Source organism: Papaver somniferum, chromosome 11 (assembly GCF_003573695.1).
Source record: "Papaver somniferum cultivar HN1 chromosome 11, ASM357369v1, whole genome shotgun sequence".
NCBI classification, from domain to species: Eukaryota; Viridiplantae; Streptophyta; class Magnoliopsida; order Ranunculales; family Papaveraceae; genus Papaver; species Papaver somniferum.
Genome location: NC_039368.1, coordinates 75,476,655 through 75,496,029, shown reverse-complemented (window position 1 = coordinate 75,496,029; position 19,375 = coordinate 75,476,655). Strand labels below are relative to the sequence as shown.

Sequence of the window (19,375 nt, the reverse complement as noted above, 5' to 3'; positions counted from 1 at the left end):
AAAATAATAAAATAATATTTTGACGCGAGAAAAACTCACGTAAACAAAAATCGTGAGACATGTCACGGTTTTATAAAAAAAAAACTTTTCCCTCCTACAATAGTATGTCTTCGGAGCGAGGGTTTATTCTAATTTTGTGAAAACTCACACTTTCAAGATAAATTTTTTGGCTATCATGAAATCTCATAGACAAATTTTATTATTAGACACGGGTCTATTTCAAAAAAAAAAAATCTCTTCTAAGTTAGGGATTATTGCTAGCTTCTGAAAACCAATGATCGAACGAACGTTCCTGAAACGAGGGGTTTCTATTAAACTCACGCCTATATGTATATACAATTTTAACACGAACCAAGCATAAAAAAAAATCGTACATGGTCGGTGTCGGCCGGAAGTTGGTTGGACGGTAGCAACGACAGTCAGACGCTCGCGGCTCCGGCGAAAATTTTTCTGATCTCCTCCTTTGTTGCTCGGACGTGAAGAAAGGAGGGGTGAAGGTGGTGGTCGGTTGTGGAGAAGAAGAAAAAAGGATGTTATCCCTTTTATACCAAACTTTATTTCCAAAACCTAATTCCGCAAGGATTTCTTTTCTTGGGTCCGGACCCGTGAATCCTAAATCGACCAAGGTTCCTTCATCAAATCAGTAGTCCTATACAAATTTACACTAGTCAAACAACGCTCTATCATGCTACTGGGGTTTTCATTCAAGCCGTGGCTCGTTTATGCAATTTAAAAATCTGGTAACATTCTATCTTACGACTAAGTTCAATTACTTATTTCATCTGTAACTAAAAATCACCATCCAGTGCTGACTGAGGAACGTGAATGTCCCTCACCAAGCATGAACTTAATGCTGATGTTGGATTTTTGACAAAGGGTAAAATCGTAACCTTATATATTTCTGATCCAGTAGTCAGACAAAAATTGAGACTTATCTCTTATTAAAGCGTGAAAGCTCATGCCACGGTGATATATGATCGAGCATATTGTCTCTCAGAACATCTCTAAGAACCTCTGATATATTATATCCACTCTCAGAGTGTACATATGTAGTCTCTCAACTGAAGCCACGGCATATTTCATTTACTGAGCAATTTCAGTAATCACTTCTGTATAGAATCGAAACGATTGGACGGATCCTATATGTATTACTCACTAGTATAGATCACTAACGTCTTCAGGACGTCGCAATGTTCCCGTACTTTACAGAATAAAAATTCAAATCGAGTATTACGCTTCAACTAGCTCATACCTCGATTTTCGAATAATTATAATGCTCCTAGACAACTTGCCTGCTAGTATAGAGCCATCAATTAATCAATTAATTATTTTTAGTTGTAAGATTCATCAATTGAATTCCTAGAAAATATTCGACGTTCATCATAATATTTCAGTACTTCAATTTGTGGCTCTTCCCAACAGAATTCCATGGGTTAGTAATAAATATTCAACGTACGGGCATCTGAGCCACCATCGAGTAAGCCCCGAAAAAATGGTGCAAGTGTACTCCTCAGTAATGCACCAACGAGCACCTAAATGCACTAACGAACATTCAAAAAACACGAAAGAACGATGAAATCCATGGAGAAAAATAATAATAAAAATAATATTAAATAGAGGCGTCTAAGGGGACCAAGCCCCCCGGCCGGTCATGCCGACGTGGCCGGTCCCATGCCTCTTCCTTTATTTTATTAATTTTTCTTGATCCCATGAAAATCCCTTCATTTGAGTAAATTCCTTCATTTTATTGAAACTCCTCAAATTCATGATATTTCCTTCACACCAAGGAATTACATAAAATTAGGAAAGGTGTCACGGGACCAGGCTTGCTAACCGGCTGGCCATGTCCTAGCCTGGGCCGGTCCCACACCTTGTAATTCTTTATTTTATTATTAATTATTTCCATCATCCCATGGAAGTTCCTTCATCTTATGAAACTCCTCAGTTTCATGATATTTCCTTCACATCAAGGAAATTACATAAAATTAGGAAATGTGTCACGGGACCGGGCATACTAGCCGTTCGCCCATGCCCTAGATGTGTCAGGTCCACACCTTGTAATTCCTTATTTTATTATTAATTATTTCTATCATCTCATGGAAGTTCCTTCATCTTATGTAACTCGACTCAGCAATACAAAGACTCACCGTCTCATCAAGTCAACGACTAACTAATTAAATACACTCTGCCTCGCAGACTCCACAACCACGAGTCATCAATCGTGTCACATGGGGGATATTAACTAGTTTTTTGGTATGGTAGCCTACGGAACGTGTGTTCATCCACAATGAGAATGTGAATAAGTCGTGCAAACGGCTGAAGGAGTTTACTGAAGTAGTGGGTGGAAAATCAACCAAGTCTCTGCACGATGAGTAACTGGTTTTAACATGATTTCCCACTTTCCCACTCTTTGACTCCAGCAACTGTCACACTTACTGGGATCAGTGTGTCAATTATTCCTTGAAATATAAATAAGTCTCTGAACCAATGATTGATGAGATAATCGATCATCTAGAGAACACAAACTCATCTTTTGAGCGATCACTATCAACAGAGTAAATTCAATCAGCAAAGCTTATTTTACTCACAAAGAATACACGACAAATTCATAATCTTTGATCATCATTGATCTCACACACTTCTCAGCTTCCCTCCAACAGATCAACCCATTCTCTCTTGTGACCGAATTGACTCTGGGAAGGCCATTGTCTTGGTTTAGGCCGGAGTCCTACAGATTGATCTATCGAATGCAAGCACTCCCTTCTTGCAGTGCATTTGTTTGCAAAAGGTCAAAGAAATTTTCTCGGTTCCAGGAGTCTCCTCCGCACGATCGTCTCCTCACTTCCTAAAAAACCAGTAATTCGTTTTCCCCCATCAACAACGGGTTAACATGGTTCATCTTCCATCAAAAACACCAATGTACAATACTACTAATTTATGTTCTTCAGACGATGCTCAATCATTCTACAAGTACTTCTACGACGGCTATTGCTCCTTCGAAGATAATTTGACATTAGAGTGAATTCTGGTAACATCTAACAACTGAGCTTGTTTATTTATCCTGATTATTTTAGAAAAATCACCATTTATATGCATACTGCGGTACATGAGTGTCACATACTAAGAACTGCACTTAATATTGATGGACAATTTTTGGTGAAGCGAATATTCGTAAAATTATATCAAAAATCGTGTACCTATGCTCGGCATCAGAAGCGCAAGGCACTCGTATCTTCACCTTCACCAAGAGAAGTGAATGGTATTTCTGCGACCTCAATGGATATGATAATACATGACGGAAATATTAGGGTTTCTGAGGCAAAGCTTCAATATTCCATGTATTTTTTATTTATGCTGAAAGACTCGGCATTTTCTGTTGAATTCAGAATTCATCTACGGTGTTGATTCAAAATTAATATGATGACTATTTTAATCAATTAGATGTTTCTAGACATGTTGACTGTTATTATAGAGAAACTATTAATTGAATCTAGTATTTTATTCATCGGTTGAATTCCCAGAAAAATATGTTGATTAAAACCTAATGTTCAATCACTCCGATCATCTGAATTCCAGGGAATAATGATGGATATTCGTCTTTCAGGAATTAGCGGCACCCCTAAATAAGCTCCGTGCAAATAACGTGGGTGTATATAAAAATAATGCTCAAAAGAACATCCAAAAACATGGAAGAACAAGGATATGGAAGTTTAATCAAAATAGGAAAAGAAAGAGAGGTAAAATGATTAAAAAAATTACTCCTTTCGTCTTTAATTAATATTCCTAATTGAAAAGGTCAAAATATTAAGGAAATCCTACAACATGTTATGACTAACCCTTGACTAGATCTATTTAATGTTATATTATTACTAAAACAAAAATTAATATGTTAAATATTCATAAATATTTTTATTTAAAAAAGAAATGACTATTAGTACAAAGATATTGAATAGATTTTTTAGTTATATAGAGTTAATTAGTGTTTGGGTCGTAGATTTTGGTACCCTTTAGTGTTTGGGTCCTAAGTTTGTCCGTTATAGTGTTTGGGTCGTAGACCTGTTAGTCAAATCGTTCAAATGGTCAAACTCTTAACTCTGTTAATTTCTGTCAGTTAAATGATTAACTGTAACAGCTTCAACTTCAGTCCTATAAGGCCGATCAATCTGTTCATCACTAAAATACATGGAAGCAAGGTTCTTCGGTTCTTCAATGTTTTCACGGCAGCATAACACATCAAATTTACAGCATCTATCTTAACCTGTTAATTCTCTTCTAACCTGTTGAAAACACCCACTGAACGATGACTCACAGTTGTCCAAAACTAATGCACACTGGGTCGGAAATCTGTCGAACACTTGATGGCCAAGACATATCTAACCCTGCAAATTCATATTCAAAACAAACCAGACATTTCTAACCATTTATAAGTCTCAAAGAGACATCAATGGACAAAATTAGGCATGCCAATATTTGTCCGATATCCTGAATCCGTTTCCGATTATTCGATATCCTATAGGATTTTATCCGTTTTATCGGATATCGGATATTTCTTCCTTAACCAATCGTAATCGGATTAGGGTATATCCGTTTGTTTAGATATCCGATATGTTAAGAACGTACTCGTAATTTTCCCATACCCTTATTTTATTTGACTCCACTAGTAGTAGTAGAGGACTCGAGAAGTCATTTCGTTTTTTCATTTTTTCTTCTATTCTCATCACCTCCTGTCCAGTGCACTGAATCTCTGTAGCGTTATTCATCTTTGATTTTTCTGCTATTTTTCGTTTTAGCAGCAGGAGTTAGTCATATTCGATTCTTCTGCTACGTCAATTTGTGAAGGTAGCATTTTTGAAATCAGAAATTGCAAATTAGGGTTTCTGTTGCTGTTTCAAAATTTGGGTTTTCTTTTCAATCATAGGATAAACTTGTTGAGTTTACCGGTTATTATTTATTGAATTGAATCATTTAGATGATGATTGAAGTTGGGTTTTCTCTTTATTGGTTAAATTTTATATATGAATTCCTTTAAATTACCATGAACTGTGTGTTTATAGAGAAGATGTTAAATCACTCGTGCGTTTTTAATGGTTCTTGTTTCAATAATTTATCCGGAGATAACTTGTTTAATTACTGGTCAGAATCGTTTTTCAGTGATCTTATGTTTGACCTGTAAGTACAATGATCTTATGTTGGTTAGATTAGAAGATATCTAAGATTAGCCCCAACTGCAAGTAAAGAATGTGATGTATTAGAATTCTTGTTGTTTGTTTGGCCTGTTTTACTGTATTGTGAATATGATTATCTTAATTGGAATTTTACTCTATTGTGAATTTGGTATTGGACCAGTTCATATGCTTACTCTGTGTTTAATTTTAATATAGGCGCTTGCAAAAATGTTTAAAAAACCAGCCAAGGCAAGACAATTGCAACCTCAAAGTCAACCCCTTTGCCTCAATCTCAATCAAATGTTGTCGTTTTGAGGGATGGTTCACAATCACAAAGTGTTCAAGCTTCATAAATTGGCTCAACACCGTGTACTAGTGACACTAGGAGATTACCAGAACCAGAAGAGAACCCAGCTGATGATAACATGCCAGGCTCTCATACAGATGATGAAGATGGAGAAGCTGGTGAGGATCCATTGATAACTGCTCTGAAGAAAAAGCTTAGAGCAATAAGGTCACCAGTGTGGGATGAATTTGAAAGGGATTGTAAAGTAAGACACAACAAGAAAACACACGTGAGGGAAGCTGTTGTATTAGGTACATGCCATCATTGCAAGAAGGTAGTTGATGCTGATAGTGTCAGTGGTACTACAAGGTTACAAAATCATCTAAAGATTTTCCATAAGAGACCACAGAACAAGGATGGAAAAAAAAAGATTTCTACTTCACTGAAAACAGCAGGTAACAAAACTTTAAAGTTAGCTAATTGGCATTATGATCCTGCAATTTCTACAGAATACATGGTTAAAATGATTGCTAAGCATGATTACCCTTTAAACATGGCTCAATATTTTTACTTTAGAATTTATTGAAAGTCTTTGAACCATGCTGTTAAGATGATGAGTAGAAACACAACCAGAAGTGATTTGATGAAGTTTTTTCATGAACAGAAACAAGAATTTCAAATTGTATTGGATAATTATACCTCTAGATGTAGTCTTACAACTGATATGTGGACTGTGAAGCATAACAAAGATGGGTATTGTTGTGTACATGCCACTACATAGATGATGAATGGAATTTGGTTAAGAAAACATTAGCTTATATTTTAGTGTCATCACCACACACATGAGATGTTCTCACAGAATGTATCAAAACTTGCACTTTTGAATGGAACATAGATAGGAAATTCCTTGCTTTAACTGCTGATAATGTTGCTACTAATGGTGTTATGATGAGAAATTTAATTAAGTGGCTAAATAATAAGGATTGTCTAGTTCTTGATGGGGAATTGTTTCACATGAGGTGTGCCAACCACATTCTTCATTTAGTTGTCCTAGATGGTATGAAAGTTGCTGCTAAGTTTGTGCAATCAATTAAAGATTGTGTTAAGTATGTTAAAGTTTCACAAGCTAGGAAAGAGAGGTTCTAAACTGCACTGTCATAATGTAAGTTTTCTATAAAGGCAGTTAGTCTTGACGTGGACACTCGATGGAACTCAGTTTTTCTTATGCTTAAAAATGCAATTGAGTTGAAAAAAGGGTTTCAAAGATTAGTTGTCCTTGATCCTGAATTCGATTGTATACCAAGTGAAGACGAGTGGCAACAAGAGGTAGTTATTTGCAAGTGTTTAGAGGTGTTTAATGATGTTTCAACCAGGTTTGCAGGGATGAAGTATCCAACTGCAAATATGTACTACAATAGGGTCTATGAAGTTAACATGTGCATCAAACAATGGGAAGACAGTGATTATAAGTATATCAGAGAAATGGGATTGAAGATGAGGGAAAAGTTCGATGTGTATTGGCTTGAAAGTAATTTGGTTATGGGCATCGGTGTTGTGTTAGATCCTAGATACAAGGAAAGATGGGTAGAGTTTTGTTATAAGAAATTGTATGGAACTGGCTATGCAGTGGAGTATAACAAATTCAAAACAAAATTGACAGCTCTTTTCTATGAGTATGATTCACAAAACTCAAATGCATATGAACACTATTTTGGCGCTTGCAACTATGTCTTTAGCTCAAGTATGATGGATTCAGACAATCCAGATGAAGTACGTGATCCTGAATATGCTGAGTTTATGATGGAGAACATTGAATTTGAGGTGCAGAAATTTGAGTTGGACCAGTATTTAGAAGAACCAATGCTTAGCAAAGGCTCACCAAAAGATGAGTATTTGTTTGAAATCTTGAGTTGGTGGAAGCTAAATGCACCTAAGTACCCAACTCTTGCAAAGATGGAAAGAGATATCTTGGCTATCCCAGTCACCAGTGTGGCATCCGAATCAATGTTCAGTGCAGGTGGTAGAGTGCTTACAACACATAGAGCTTTATTAGATCCAGAGGTTGTTGAAGCATTTTTGTGCTTAAGCGATTGGTTGCCATATTTCATTTGTGAAGGTAACATTTTCTTTTTTCTTTTTTCTCTTTCTTTTTCTGCTTAAACTCAGTGCATAGTTTCATCTATTATTCTTCCTAGTTCATATTATTACTATTTATGTAGTTGTGTATCTTATCTGAATGTTGACTTGTTATAATGCAGATGATATGGAAAATTTGGAAATCGAAGACGAATGAAGTCAAGGACTCAAGAGAGTCAGAGGCTGGAGAGAAGAGTGACAAATACTTATCATACTCGAAGTTTCTTACTTTCTATAACATTTGCTTGTGTTTCTTTTCATGTATGTGTGTGAGTAAGAGATACTCAGAGACATAACTACTTAGAGTTATAGAACTTAAATTTTAAGAATTTTTTTGAAGATGATTTGGATGGTACGTATGAGTTATAGAACTTAAATTTCACCCCAGACTATAGATTTTTTTGTCAGAATCGGATATTATCGGATAAATATCCGATATCCGATAGCTTAACCTATCGGAATCGATATCTGATTTTGATATCCTATAGGATGATATCGGATATTGAATATCCGGTAGTGCTTAACCTGTCGAATATCGGATTTCTGAATATCCGGCGGATATTCTTCCATTGGCAGGCCTAGCCAAAATAGAAAATCTACTTTGATGGCAGCAATAAACTTCGAATTTTGGACCCAAATTAGGGATTTCTCTTTAATTCTGCCACCTGCTAAGGTTTTCTTATACTCCTGATTATTCACCATATTGATTCGAAATTACAGTTGACTGTTGATCGAAATATTTTGAACCAAACTCATGATTCTTCTTCTTTAGCTGTCAAATTACTCTTCTTGATTTTATTGGTTTAAAACTTCCAAAATCATCAAACAACTCTTCTTCTATTTTGATGATTACAACATCAATCAACTCTAATTACATCCTTTATTTCCCTTCTCAAATTCATTTTTTTTATAGAAACCCAACTTTTCTACACTCAACAGAATCCTAAAGAAATTTGAATCCATCATTCACCATCGAACATCCATGCCGCAACTTGTCTTCTTTCAGTTTATCTCGGCTTCAACTTCCCCAGTAAAACTCTTACTAATATTCTTACATGTTCCATTATTGTCTCAGTTTATAGGGGAGTTTTTAATGGCGGTACCGAAGTAAGAAAAAGAGAGTAATCGATTCAAATTTAGAGCACTTGTACTGATCTTGACACAAATATTAATTCATAGCCATTCATCCAAATCAACCGTATCCAACTTTCGGATTAAATCGATTTTATCACAACACGTGTCCAGTGGCAAACGTGTAAATATTATAATTAACTGATGTTAAGCATTTTTAACTGTTCGGTTACTTTGACCTCGTTGACTAACGGGTCAACGACCCAGACCCTAAATTAGACAAACTTAGGACCCAAATCCTCTACCATACCAAAACTTACGATCCAAATACTAATTAACTCTTATATATGATGATAATATTTAAGATTTTAAATTAAAAATAATTTTATGATTATAAAAAATAAAGGGTATATTTGATAGTTTAAGGCGAAAATATGTCTATAAACAGAGCGGACAGATAAAAAAATACATATCAAAGCAGAAATTAGGACAAATAAACAAAAATATAGAGAGTATAAAATAATGTAAAACCCTGGAGTAGGGCCCGCCTGTAGGGCGGCCACGCTGCCAGTTTTGATGATCCCATTTTATTGGTTAATTAATATCTCACTTAATTAATAAATTTTGATGGTCCCGACAACATTAATTTATAGAATTTTTACTGTACTTTGGCATATATATTTAAGATCTAATTTGGCATACAAGTATAGACATTAAGATATTCTACGCCAAGCAGTAAATCTGTGAGTGCAATGTCATATAACTAAGGGAGACAGATAATGACAAGAATCAAATAGAAATGGCAAAGTGAGCAACTAAACCATAAAAACCAATCCCAGCAGCAACTTAGAAAAACCGAAAAGAAAATATGGAGTCTCCAGATGTCCACGTTGAGCTATACACTAGTATAGAATCCATTAACAAAAGCAAATTTTCGTCTAAACTAAAAATAAACTAGATGCAGCAGCAAAGATACTTGCGACTGATTTAGCTTGAACTCGCTTGTTTTACTCTTCTCTTCCTGCCTGATTCATTAATCCTCCCATTACTCCAACATGTCACTTTCTTCACCTTCACTGTCTGATCCATATGGGCAGATTTATTCACCTTCATTATCCAATTTACGTTCCTTGACTTCTACTTTCTCGTAGAAGTAATCGTAGAACTTTGCAGTAGCATCGTCCTCGAGACCGTAATTTAACCATCCACCATTGGTGAGGAACTCCCTCGGAGAATCTGCTATCCCTTTCACCATGGAATTCCATGGTAAATCTTTATGAATCTCATAATACTTCACCATGGAAAAGTTAAAGCTGTCTTTTATGAGACCGAGCGCGGCTATAGGAATTGAGTTGATGTGTATCAGATCACGCTTGAAGTCCTGAAAAACGATAGTCATATCTATTACCGCAAGTTTAAGCCTCAGACTAACAATATCGATTTTGTCTAGGTAGGCCACAACGAAAGGTTCATCTACAAGCCCAACTAGGGCATAAAAAGTCAGGCCAAAGACGGTTGGCGCCTTGGAGCGAAGATTTCCCTGAAATTCCTTCCTCTTAAGAACCTCAGCAACATCAAATGTATAGGTACTCCATTTGTCTTCCACTTTGTTGACAAAGTTCTTTAAGTCTTCCCCATCCCTGGTTTGCTTCTCTGAATCATTATAAGATGTTCTCTGCCCCACAGGGGTTTGCACCGAACGGAATTGGATATCCTACCTCATTTATGCCCCCACTTTGACGGGGTGATGCAAATGGAAGTGCAAGAGAGGTTGCGTCTTCTCATCTCCAACTCGAAAGAAAGTTCTCTGTATGTCTGCGCAGATGAAATGAAAATGTAAACTAGGACTATAAGTTGCATAGATGAACCCGTTTTTATGGACGTCGAGGTTTCCAACAATGATCTCTCCACCTAGTTCTCCTACCTTGGGAAATATTTCGAGGCCAGTTAAAGCTATAACATTGGCCTTCTTATCCTTTTCCAGACTGCTAGTCATGTCTCCTGATATGCATATTACCTCATCATCATCCAATCTCTCCGACAATAACCATAATCTATAGTCATTTAATTATTGCATTGGGCACCAAGTCTTGGCTGCATAAGCCTGCGCTCAACTTCCAGCATATGCGTGCGCATTTTCTCCTGCAGTTCCTCCTCGTTGCATGTCCTAGACTTTTCTTTTATTTTCTCTCTGTCCATGGTAAGCAAATAAGTTTTAGTTGGGCATCTAGGGAATTCCATTGGACAGCTATCTGCGCCTGAAACAGAAGAGAAAGATCTTGGTAATAAGGCCGCAGGAACTTCAGTAAAGCAGAGAAGAAAGGATCTCAAGAAAAGAAAAAATGACGTATCCAGGTAGATTCGACAACCAATCCTCGATGACTGACAGCCACAGATATAGTAAGGGACACTTTCCAGAGTTTCGATGAGTTGGAAACATGTCCGAGTGACAACAGTTGGACATGATAAAAACTAAAAAGTCTTGTGTAAATTCTGGAATAGTTGCCTTTCATTAAAAAACATAAATATATAATCTCAACCTTTCTTTTTTTTTTTTTTTGGGTGGGTGGGGGTGGGGGGGGGGGGGTGGTGAAGAACTCGACCAGTCTTTTGTATCTATATCCGAATGAAATTCAATTCTGAATGATTCTTGAACAACAATTCGAAACCATAGAACACAAAATTTGACAAAAAATGACCAAAAAAGCTGACGAAACTAGACAGAATTGGAATCTCATGAATAAAAATCACTTATTTACAAAGCAAATCTCAAAAAGGGTGAATTCAAGAAAAGAGATCGACATCAATCACTACTGGATCATGCACGTTTACAAATTAAGAGCTGAATGATTCTGATGATTATCGAACAACAATTTGAAACACTAAGACACAAAATTAGACATAAGATTGACCAAAAAAAACGAGGAAACTAGACAGAATTGGAATCTCATGAAAAAAATCACTTGACATTTGATGTATACCTGAATCGAAGTCATCGAAGATAAAACTAAATTCTAAATTTTCTAAATTAGAATAGAGAAACCACTTAGAATAGCTACAAAATTATTGCAATTAGAGCAAGAACATGAATTAGAATAAACTTGATTCACCAAACAAGCGCATATGTGGGAACAGAGGAATGCTTTATGCAAAACTAAGTGTTTAGTCTGTGATTTTAAATACACCTTTTGGTTCCAGGTTATCTTTTGGACCTCCATCCACTAAAGGAAGTAGCACCTACATAATATAAAATATCTTCTCAAAATTGGTGGCTCAAGAAAAGGTGGAACTAATAAAGCAATAAGACACACATTACGATTAAACTTAAACTTAAGCTGTAAGCTATATGTAACGATACAATTATGTTTGATGGCCAAAAGCAGTCTATTACAGGCAATACCTTCAATAAAGGCCTAGGTCGAATCATTCCGCTCCATAAGCACATTTTTTCCCCGGATATTGGGTCCAGAAGCAGAACTACAGTAACAGAAACCAGGTTGTAGTAGTTGCAGACTTGCCTACCTTCAGTGGTGTCATCGTGCCCCTTGTTACCAAAATAAAACATACAGAACCGAACAATTCAAATTGCATCAAATCTAAGAAATAAAATAGAATAGTAAATTTAAGTAATATTAAATTATTAATAGATCGCTATACCTGCCAAAATATGAATTTGTGCGGATTAGTTGAGCAACCACTTTATCATTCCATGTGGCACGGTTCAGCTTCACATGGAAAAGTAATTTAGAAAGTATTTAATGTAGCGGAAGCGTATAACTTGGATCAAAGATCCAATATATATATATATATAAAAATTAGTGTGGAATCAATAGTAATAGTGAAACTAGAGAACAATAGCTAAATCAAATAGTGTAGAATTCTACGATACTAGGCCATCTTATATAGGCTTCACTATTTCCTAATGTCCTTCTAACTAGAAAAAGGAAATCAAACTAAAGTAGGAAACCAATTATAACTAGAAAAAGGAAATTCTAAATTAAGAAACAAAATAGAACAAGGAAAGGGGTTTGATTCATGTCAAACATGGGTGACTTGTGTACCCAGATGCCCTACATCAGGGTTAACCAAGATTATCCCAAACATGCAAATAGGCAAGACATGTACCGTATCTGAGCCGAATTCCATTTTTACTGGACTCCACATTCACTAGAAGCCACTTGTTCTGATATGCGGCCTCTTGTTTTATCTACATTTTAAAGTAAATATAGTATCAATAACAAATCTAGCACAACTCACGTAAAACTAGAACTGACTGAAATTGTTCAAAGAAAGAAAAGCTATTAATATAAACGTGCACGAGAAACGAATAGTTTCAGCCTGATTAAATCAGTTTTATAAAAATAAAACTAGAAAAATAGAACAACATAGGAGAGTTTCTCTAAAAAAAAATTACCTTGATGAAAGGGGGACAATGGAAAAGAGCAAGATCATCTCTGGAGTTGTCTGCTGTTGATGTCGCACCTAGTGCGACCATGGAACTAGGTTCGAGGGAAGGATGTCCCATTGCAGCGGCTCTGCAATGAAATAGAAGATATAATACATAACAATTATCAAAGCCAAGTAAATCATCAATTGAGAATCCACAAACTAATTCAAAACGTTTAGAATTCTTTTCCACCTAGCTCATATATGCACATCTTGCATTGATGTACAAAATCTTCACTAGTCGGCATTTGGATATTCCACATCTGAGATGAGTCTACAATACAGATATGTAATTTGTCTTTTACAGAGAAAACATCGCATACATCCCCTCAGCCAAACAGCTTACCCAGATTCAATTCATACACTACTCAGCTACAAGTAACATTCGCTTAATTCCTTTCAAGTTTCATAACATTCTCTACCTAAAACAATTTAATCATGAGCCTTTCTCAACTAAAAGAAACATTCCCAACGTAAAATTTAAGGAGGATGTGCAACTCACGCAAACAACACTCCTTTACCTACTATCATATAATCAATAACTATTAAAAAAAGGTTTCGAGTTTCCCTTCCGGATAACCATTTCCATCTCAGTGAACTGGAAAACATGCATATGCAGTGTTATACAGATACGCAATAGAGGAGGACATGAGCATACCTATATAAGGGATCATCAAATGAATCTTCCTCACAGGTAATGGGTCTAGCACCTCTTCACTTCTTCCACTACCTTGCCCAGAACTGGAAATACCTTTTTCTCTTCTACAAACAAACATAAACAAAAAAATTAACTCAACTGAAGGAAATTAGCGGCTTAATCTTTAAAGGATAAATGCATTCTTCAACCTACCTAGGACTTTGATCAGCCAAAGGAGGACTACTTTCTTCAGGTGGGGCAAATGATGATGATAAATTAGCTCCAGTTTCAGACAACTGAATTGCTTTTTCAAGTTTCTTTTGTTTTCTTTTCTTTTTTCTTTTATTTTTTCTTTCTTTTTGAAGCATTCTGTTACAAAATTCATTTTTCCGTGAGTTTCAAATGTTTACACATTTATAGTACAGAACATTAACAATATGTATTTAAGAGTCAACCAATAATACAAACCCAGCTATTATTTTACTTAATACTATAGGTTAGAAACGAAAATATTATGATAAACAATTATACCCTAATATAAATAACTTTAGAAAATTCCTTACTGATACTTCTAAATGTTTCCATATTTTTAGCCATCACCACTACATGGTTGCAGTTTCCCATCAGACTAGTACTACAACGATTTAATAATCGCCCAAAGTTCAAAACTTTCGTAAGTTCAATACCAGTAAGTTGATTCAAATGATGATCAAATCCAAAACTTTCACAAGTATTATTTGGTTTTGCCTCTCTTTGTCATCAATTTTCAGATTTTCAATCTCTTTCTGGATTAAACACAAATTACAAACACTACAATAAGCTAGGAAATTCTTCAAGTCAATCTGGGATATAATCGAGTAAGAATCCCAAATATATAAAAACTTAAAAAGAGTAATGAATTTGACAAATCAATCTAGGCTTACTTCCACAAGTAACATCTTGAATAACTAAGGACCAACTTTTAATGAACTTTCAATATCTCCAGCCATAAGCAACTGAAGCATAAGAATCAATTAAGATGAAGGAAAACAACCTTGAGGCAAGCATGAAGATGATGGATAAATTGGTGAAATATTAGGAAAAGTTTTCCACAAAATTCACAACTTTTAAATTCTGTAAAATGTAGAACAACTTTCTGTATTTCGTCCTTCGTCTTCTTCATAGATTTGACAACTCTATATCTAACTCTGCCTATAGCGCTCGCTCTCTCTAGGTTTTTTTATTCAGGAGTTACAAGGCGGCGAGGATGAAATGAGATCCGCACTCATGTCTCCAAGGTATAATTAGGGCATCGAAAAAATTAGATGTGTAGCTCGCACGTACGCACCCTGCACCTAAATTACTAGTACAATATATGGTAGAAACTCTATAAATTAATGCTGTCGGGACCATCAAAATTTATTAATTAAGCGATTTATTAATTAAGAGAGATATTAATTAACCAATAAATTAATACTTATTAATTTATAGATAAATTTTATATCAAGTAATTAGTTTCTATACAAACAAGATACTATATCATATCTTTTATATTTCCTATATAAATACAATATCAATATCAAATCATATTATAAATGTAATATTTGTCCCAATCTCAAGGCTATTTTCGTCATTTAACAAATGGGTATTTTTGTAATTTACGTATGAGAGTATTTTGGTATTTTTTTTGTATTATGGTCGCGCACAGCTAATTTAGGTGACACAACAAATTTATATCTTACTTGCTAGTGGTATATTTACATTGTGATTAGTTATTACAAAATGAAAATTAAATCTAAAATAGACACTTGTCCGCATAGCATTGTTTTTTTTAAGGTTATGATAACGTTTTTAAATTAATGGCCTTCTTTTTTTTTAGATTTTTAGTGGAATGTAAACTTTTAAGGTTAGACTCGCATGATCAGTGGAACGAACAAAGCGAAATTTGGAAGAAAAATCAAAAACAGAATTTTTTTGTACTTGATACGTGTCACTATTTGATAGGGCATGCATAAAATCTCTTGCTGTAAATTTTGGTTGCATTTCGTGTAAACTGTGGCTTTTGGTTGACTTAGGAAACTTTGACCGAGTTATTTGCTAACGGAATTAGCCTAGAAATGTATATTTAATGCCAAGTGTCATAACATCATTAGTTGATAATTATTTAGGGTTTGAATGAAATTAGGCTATATATTAAGAGGAGTTCCTTTAGTCGGTGAAGGGAGAAGATGGTTTCTTCCGTATGATGTTTAGGTTGCGGTGAAAGAAAAAGAAAGAAAAATACAACAGGCTATTCGATACTTTCTGGCATATCACATCAATCATTTAGGATGATTTGGGATTTTATAGCACCTGTTGGTATGGAGATTTTGGATCCATATTTGTTTTGGAGTGCGACTTGAGGTAGGCGCAACACAATCAAAAACCTTCTTTTTATTTAAGTTTCTTTTAATTAATTTTATTTTGTAAGTTTTGATTCATATATGAATGATAATCGATGTTGGGTGTATGATTATGTATGTTGGGCTGCGGTCCATAGATTGTGATTCTTAAAAACAATTATGATGGGATACGAGATATCCTTGGGAACGGTTTTGTTCCCTAAACCCACGTGGGGCTCCCTGGGGCGAGCGGATTTGATGTGATTGATTTGATTGTTCTTATGGATGTGGTGTTTCCATGTATTTGTGATGCTATTAACCATGCTAGTTGTTTTAAAAAGAATTGAAAATGTTTGATAAAATGTTTTGTTGCTTCTTTTCCTACTGGGTGTCACAACTCACGTCGTTTAATGACAAAAAATTCCATATTTTATGGCACCACAAGGAGTTAATGGCGGAAAAGCGTAGAGATCGGTTTTGGTGCTATTATTAGTAGTTTGCATAGGATTTATGATTGGGATTGTAATAAAATATAATCAACTCTTTTAGATGATTTAATTAGTTATTTATTGGTTATTAAAGCTTTAAATATTATTGGGTTAATGTATAATCAAAGAAAACAATGCTTTGTTTAGACTACTCTATTTGATTGAATAATGGAAATTTCTGGATCATGTCAGTTTGACTGTCTATCATAATTATTATATAATACGTTTTTGTCTCATTTTTTTATTTTACATGTAAAAATCTCTCAATATGTACATATAAAAATTTCATAATTTTCTGAGTTCCAGAAGTATTTTTAAATCAATTGTTTTCACTGTACAAGGATCAGACGTTTTCTGTCAGATTCAATTTTACTGAAGTTGTCTATTTTTTTTAAAATATTCTATGTCATGTTTTAGACTTTAGAGTCTACTGAAAACTCATAGATGGTTCTTTTATCTTTTCATAATGATCGACCAAAGAAAATTTGAAGTTGTGAGTGAATTGATATGTTTTTTCTAAAACGAATCGTCACTGTTGTGCGTTTCTGCAGTACTGGTCAACTACTCGTTTGACTATGGTCAAAAGGTATTTAAGTTAAACTAAAAATCCTAGAAATTTTATTACTGGAAAGGCGATAAGTTAGGATTCAGAATATATAATTATAATAATTTATGGAGTCGTATTGGACTCAGTAAAATTATTTGAGTGACCTGGCGTCAGTTTCTGTTTTATGAATCTTTCTTGAAAACGTAATTATTTTGGATTTAATCTGGAACTTTTAACGGTGAAATTAATTTTTCTGATAAAGTATATTTCTTTAGCGTTCATGTAAATTAAAAATCACGTCACATTAACGGTTAGATGTTCCGAAAAGAATTTTTATGTATCCGCTGCAACAGAATTTCTGAACTGAACATAAATTAACTAAGCCCGGATAAATTATTTAATGAGCTTGGGCTTAGTAGCCGGGCTTCGTCTATGGTATCGAAGTAGCACTTCGGGTTTTCGGACATGGGATCCACGCACGAAAATCGGGGTGTTACAATAAACATAATATCTAATCATATTTTTAATTTCTTATATAAACACATATCAATATCAAATCCTATTTTTTTATAAACACAATATCAAATAATATTCTAAATATATTTTTATCAAAAAAAAAATCATATAAAAATACAATATGAAATCATACTACTAACAAATATAAAAATATTTTATATAAATATAATATTAAATCATACTACTAACACAAAAAAATCATACACACAAATATGGCTTCTCATCTTAAAGGTGTTAAAAAATCAACAATGAACCGATGAAATTCATAGAGCATTATTCAAGCACAAGAAGGATAATCCGACAACACCAAAAAATCTTGCAATGATAAGAAAAATTAGAGATGAAATTCAACGTGATATTGATTTTAGCAAAAAACAGAAGACAAATAAATCATTTTTCAAAAAGTCTCCGTAAATATAATGCATTATTAATTTATACTTCATATGGGGCCTACATAGGTAATCAAAAAAGTATTATCTTATAATTTTAGCGAATTATTAATTTGGCACGTTGTCCCCGACTCGGGACCGGCCAAAATATTATTTAAGAGAGTTTATTAAATAATCGAGTATTAATTAAAAGAGTTTCTATTGTAGTAGGTAACCCGTGCTACCCACCGGGTCTGATGGGAAATGCCGATCGGTGTGGCTCGGCCCCCGTGGCCCAAATTCTTTGGAACATCTATGAAACAAACACGTATTTTGTTGTTAGAAATATCCAAACATAAAATTTGTCAAGTGTTAACTTTGACATATTGTTGCAAGCTTAAAACATTTTGAAGCTTATCCTTTATGATTTGATAAATCTATAGGTCCAACTGGTGTGTATATTACCATGCATTATTGAAATAGGACCCCCATAATTTCACATAATCACTGATTCATTAAAACCTTTCTTTAATATATTTTAACATTAGACCACATTTTTTATGGAGTTGTGATCAGTTCATTCCAAAAAATTAATAGTTTCTTCCACTCGTTATAGAATTAGGGTTTAACTAAAACATACTTAAGATCCCATATCTATCATGCATGGTACCGCCTGGTCCTATAAATTAGAATGGAAGTGTGATACTATAACATAAAGAAGAAACATATCTAATTCAAAATAATTATATTAATTTTGATTCAACTGACGAACAATAATTTTGAAGTATTATCTTGAAAAATAAAAAATAATGATATTTTCTTATAAATTTTATAGTAAATGAAAACACTTGTTCAATTTACTAACAAAAATAAAAATGAAGATATTTGTCCTCCTTATCAGCTTTAACTTAGTTTGGAAAGATCCGTGAACGAATTTTTGCTAGAAAATAAAAGTAGTATATGATTTATATATAGTCTCTCAAAGGAAAAATCTTATAAGGCTAAATTTTTGTCATGTTTTTACACATCTTCCCGAACTTGTTTTTTGAATCTCCAAAGGTAAATTGTAAATTTTTTGCAGTGAGAAAGATCTACTCATGTAACAAAAGACACATATTCCTTTAGTAATTTGAAAATGTAACTCAATTGGGTGATCATTATGTTATTTATAATGAGAGACGAAAATATATATATTTCCTTGTATATATAGTACGATGTCAACATTTTAACTTAAATTTCACGTCTAATTAGTTCAAATAGTGTTATGTATCTCAAATTTTCTAAGTTTTCGGTTCACTAATTACTCCTACAACATACTTGTAGCAATGGCGTGGTTTATTGACAATGCATACAAA

The 19,375-nt window shown here is 34.2% G+C and overlaps 1 protein-coding gene across 1 annotated transcript; it reads right to left on the bottom strand.

Annotated features, from left to right (window-relative positions):
- Positions 1-12,803: 12,803 nt before the first annotated feature.
- Positions 12,804-14,152, bottom strand: LOC113321483. The gene is made up of 4 exons (XM_026569398.1): positions 13,955-14,152; positions 13,763-13,866; positions 13,073-13,193; positions 12,804-12,865 (listed from the first exon to the last, which is right to left on the bottom strand). Exons 1-3 carry the CDS (start codon positions 14,107-14,109, stop codon positions 13,141-13,143), a joined length of 312 nt encoding a protein of 103 aa, XP_026425183.1. The 5' UTR covers positions 14,110-14,152; the 3' UTR covers positions 12,804-12,865; positions 13,073-13,140.
- Between the last annotated feature and the right edge of the window lie 5,223 nt (positions 14,153-19,375).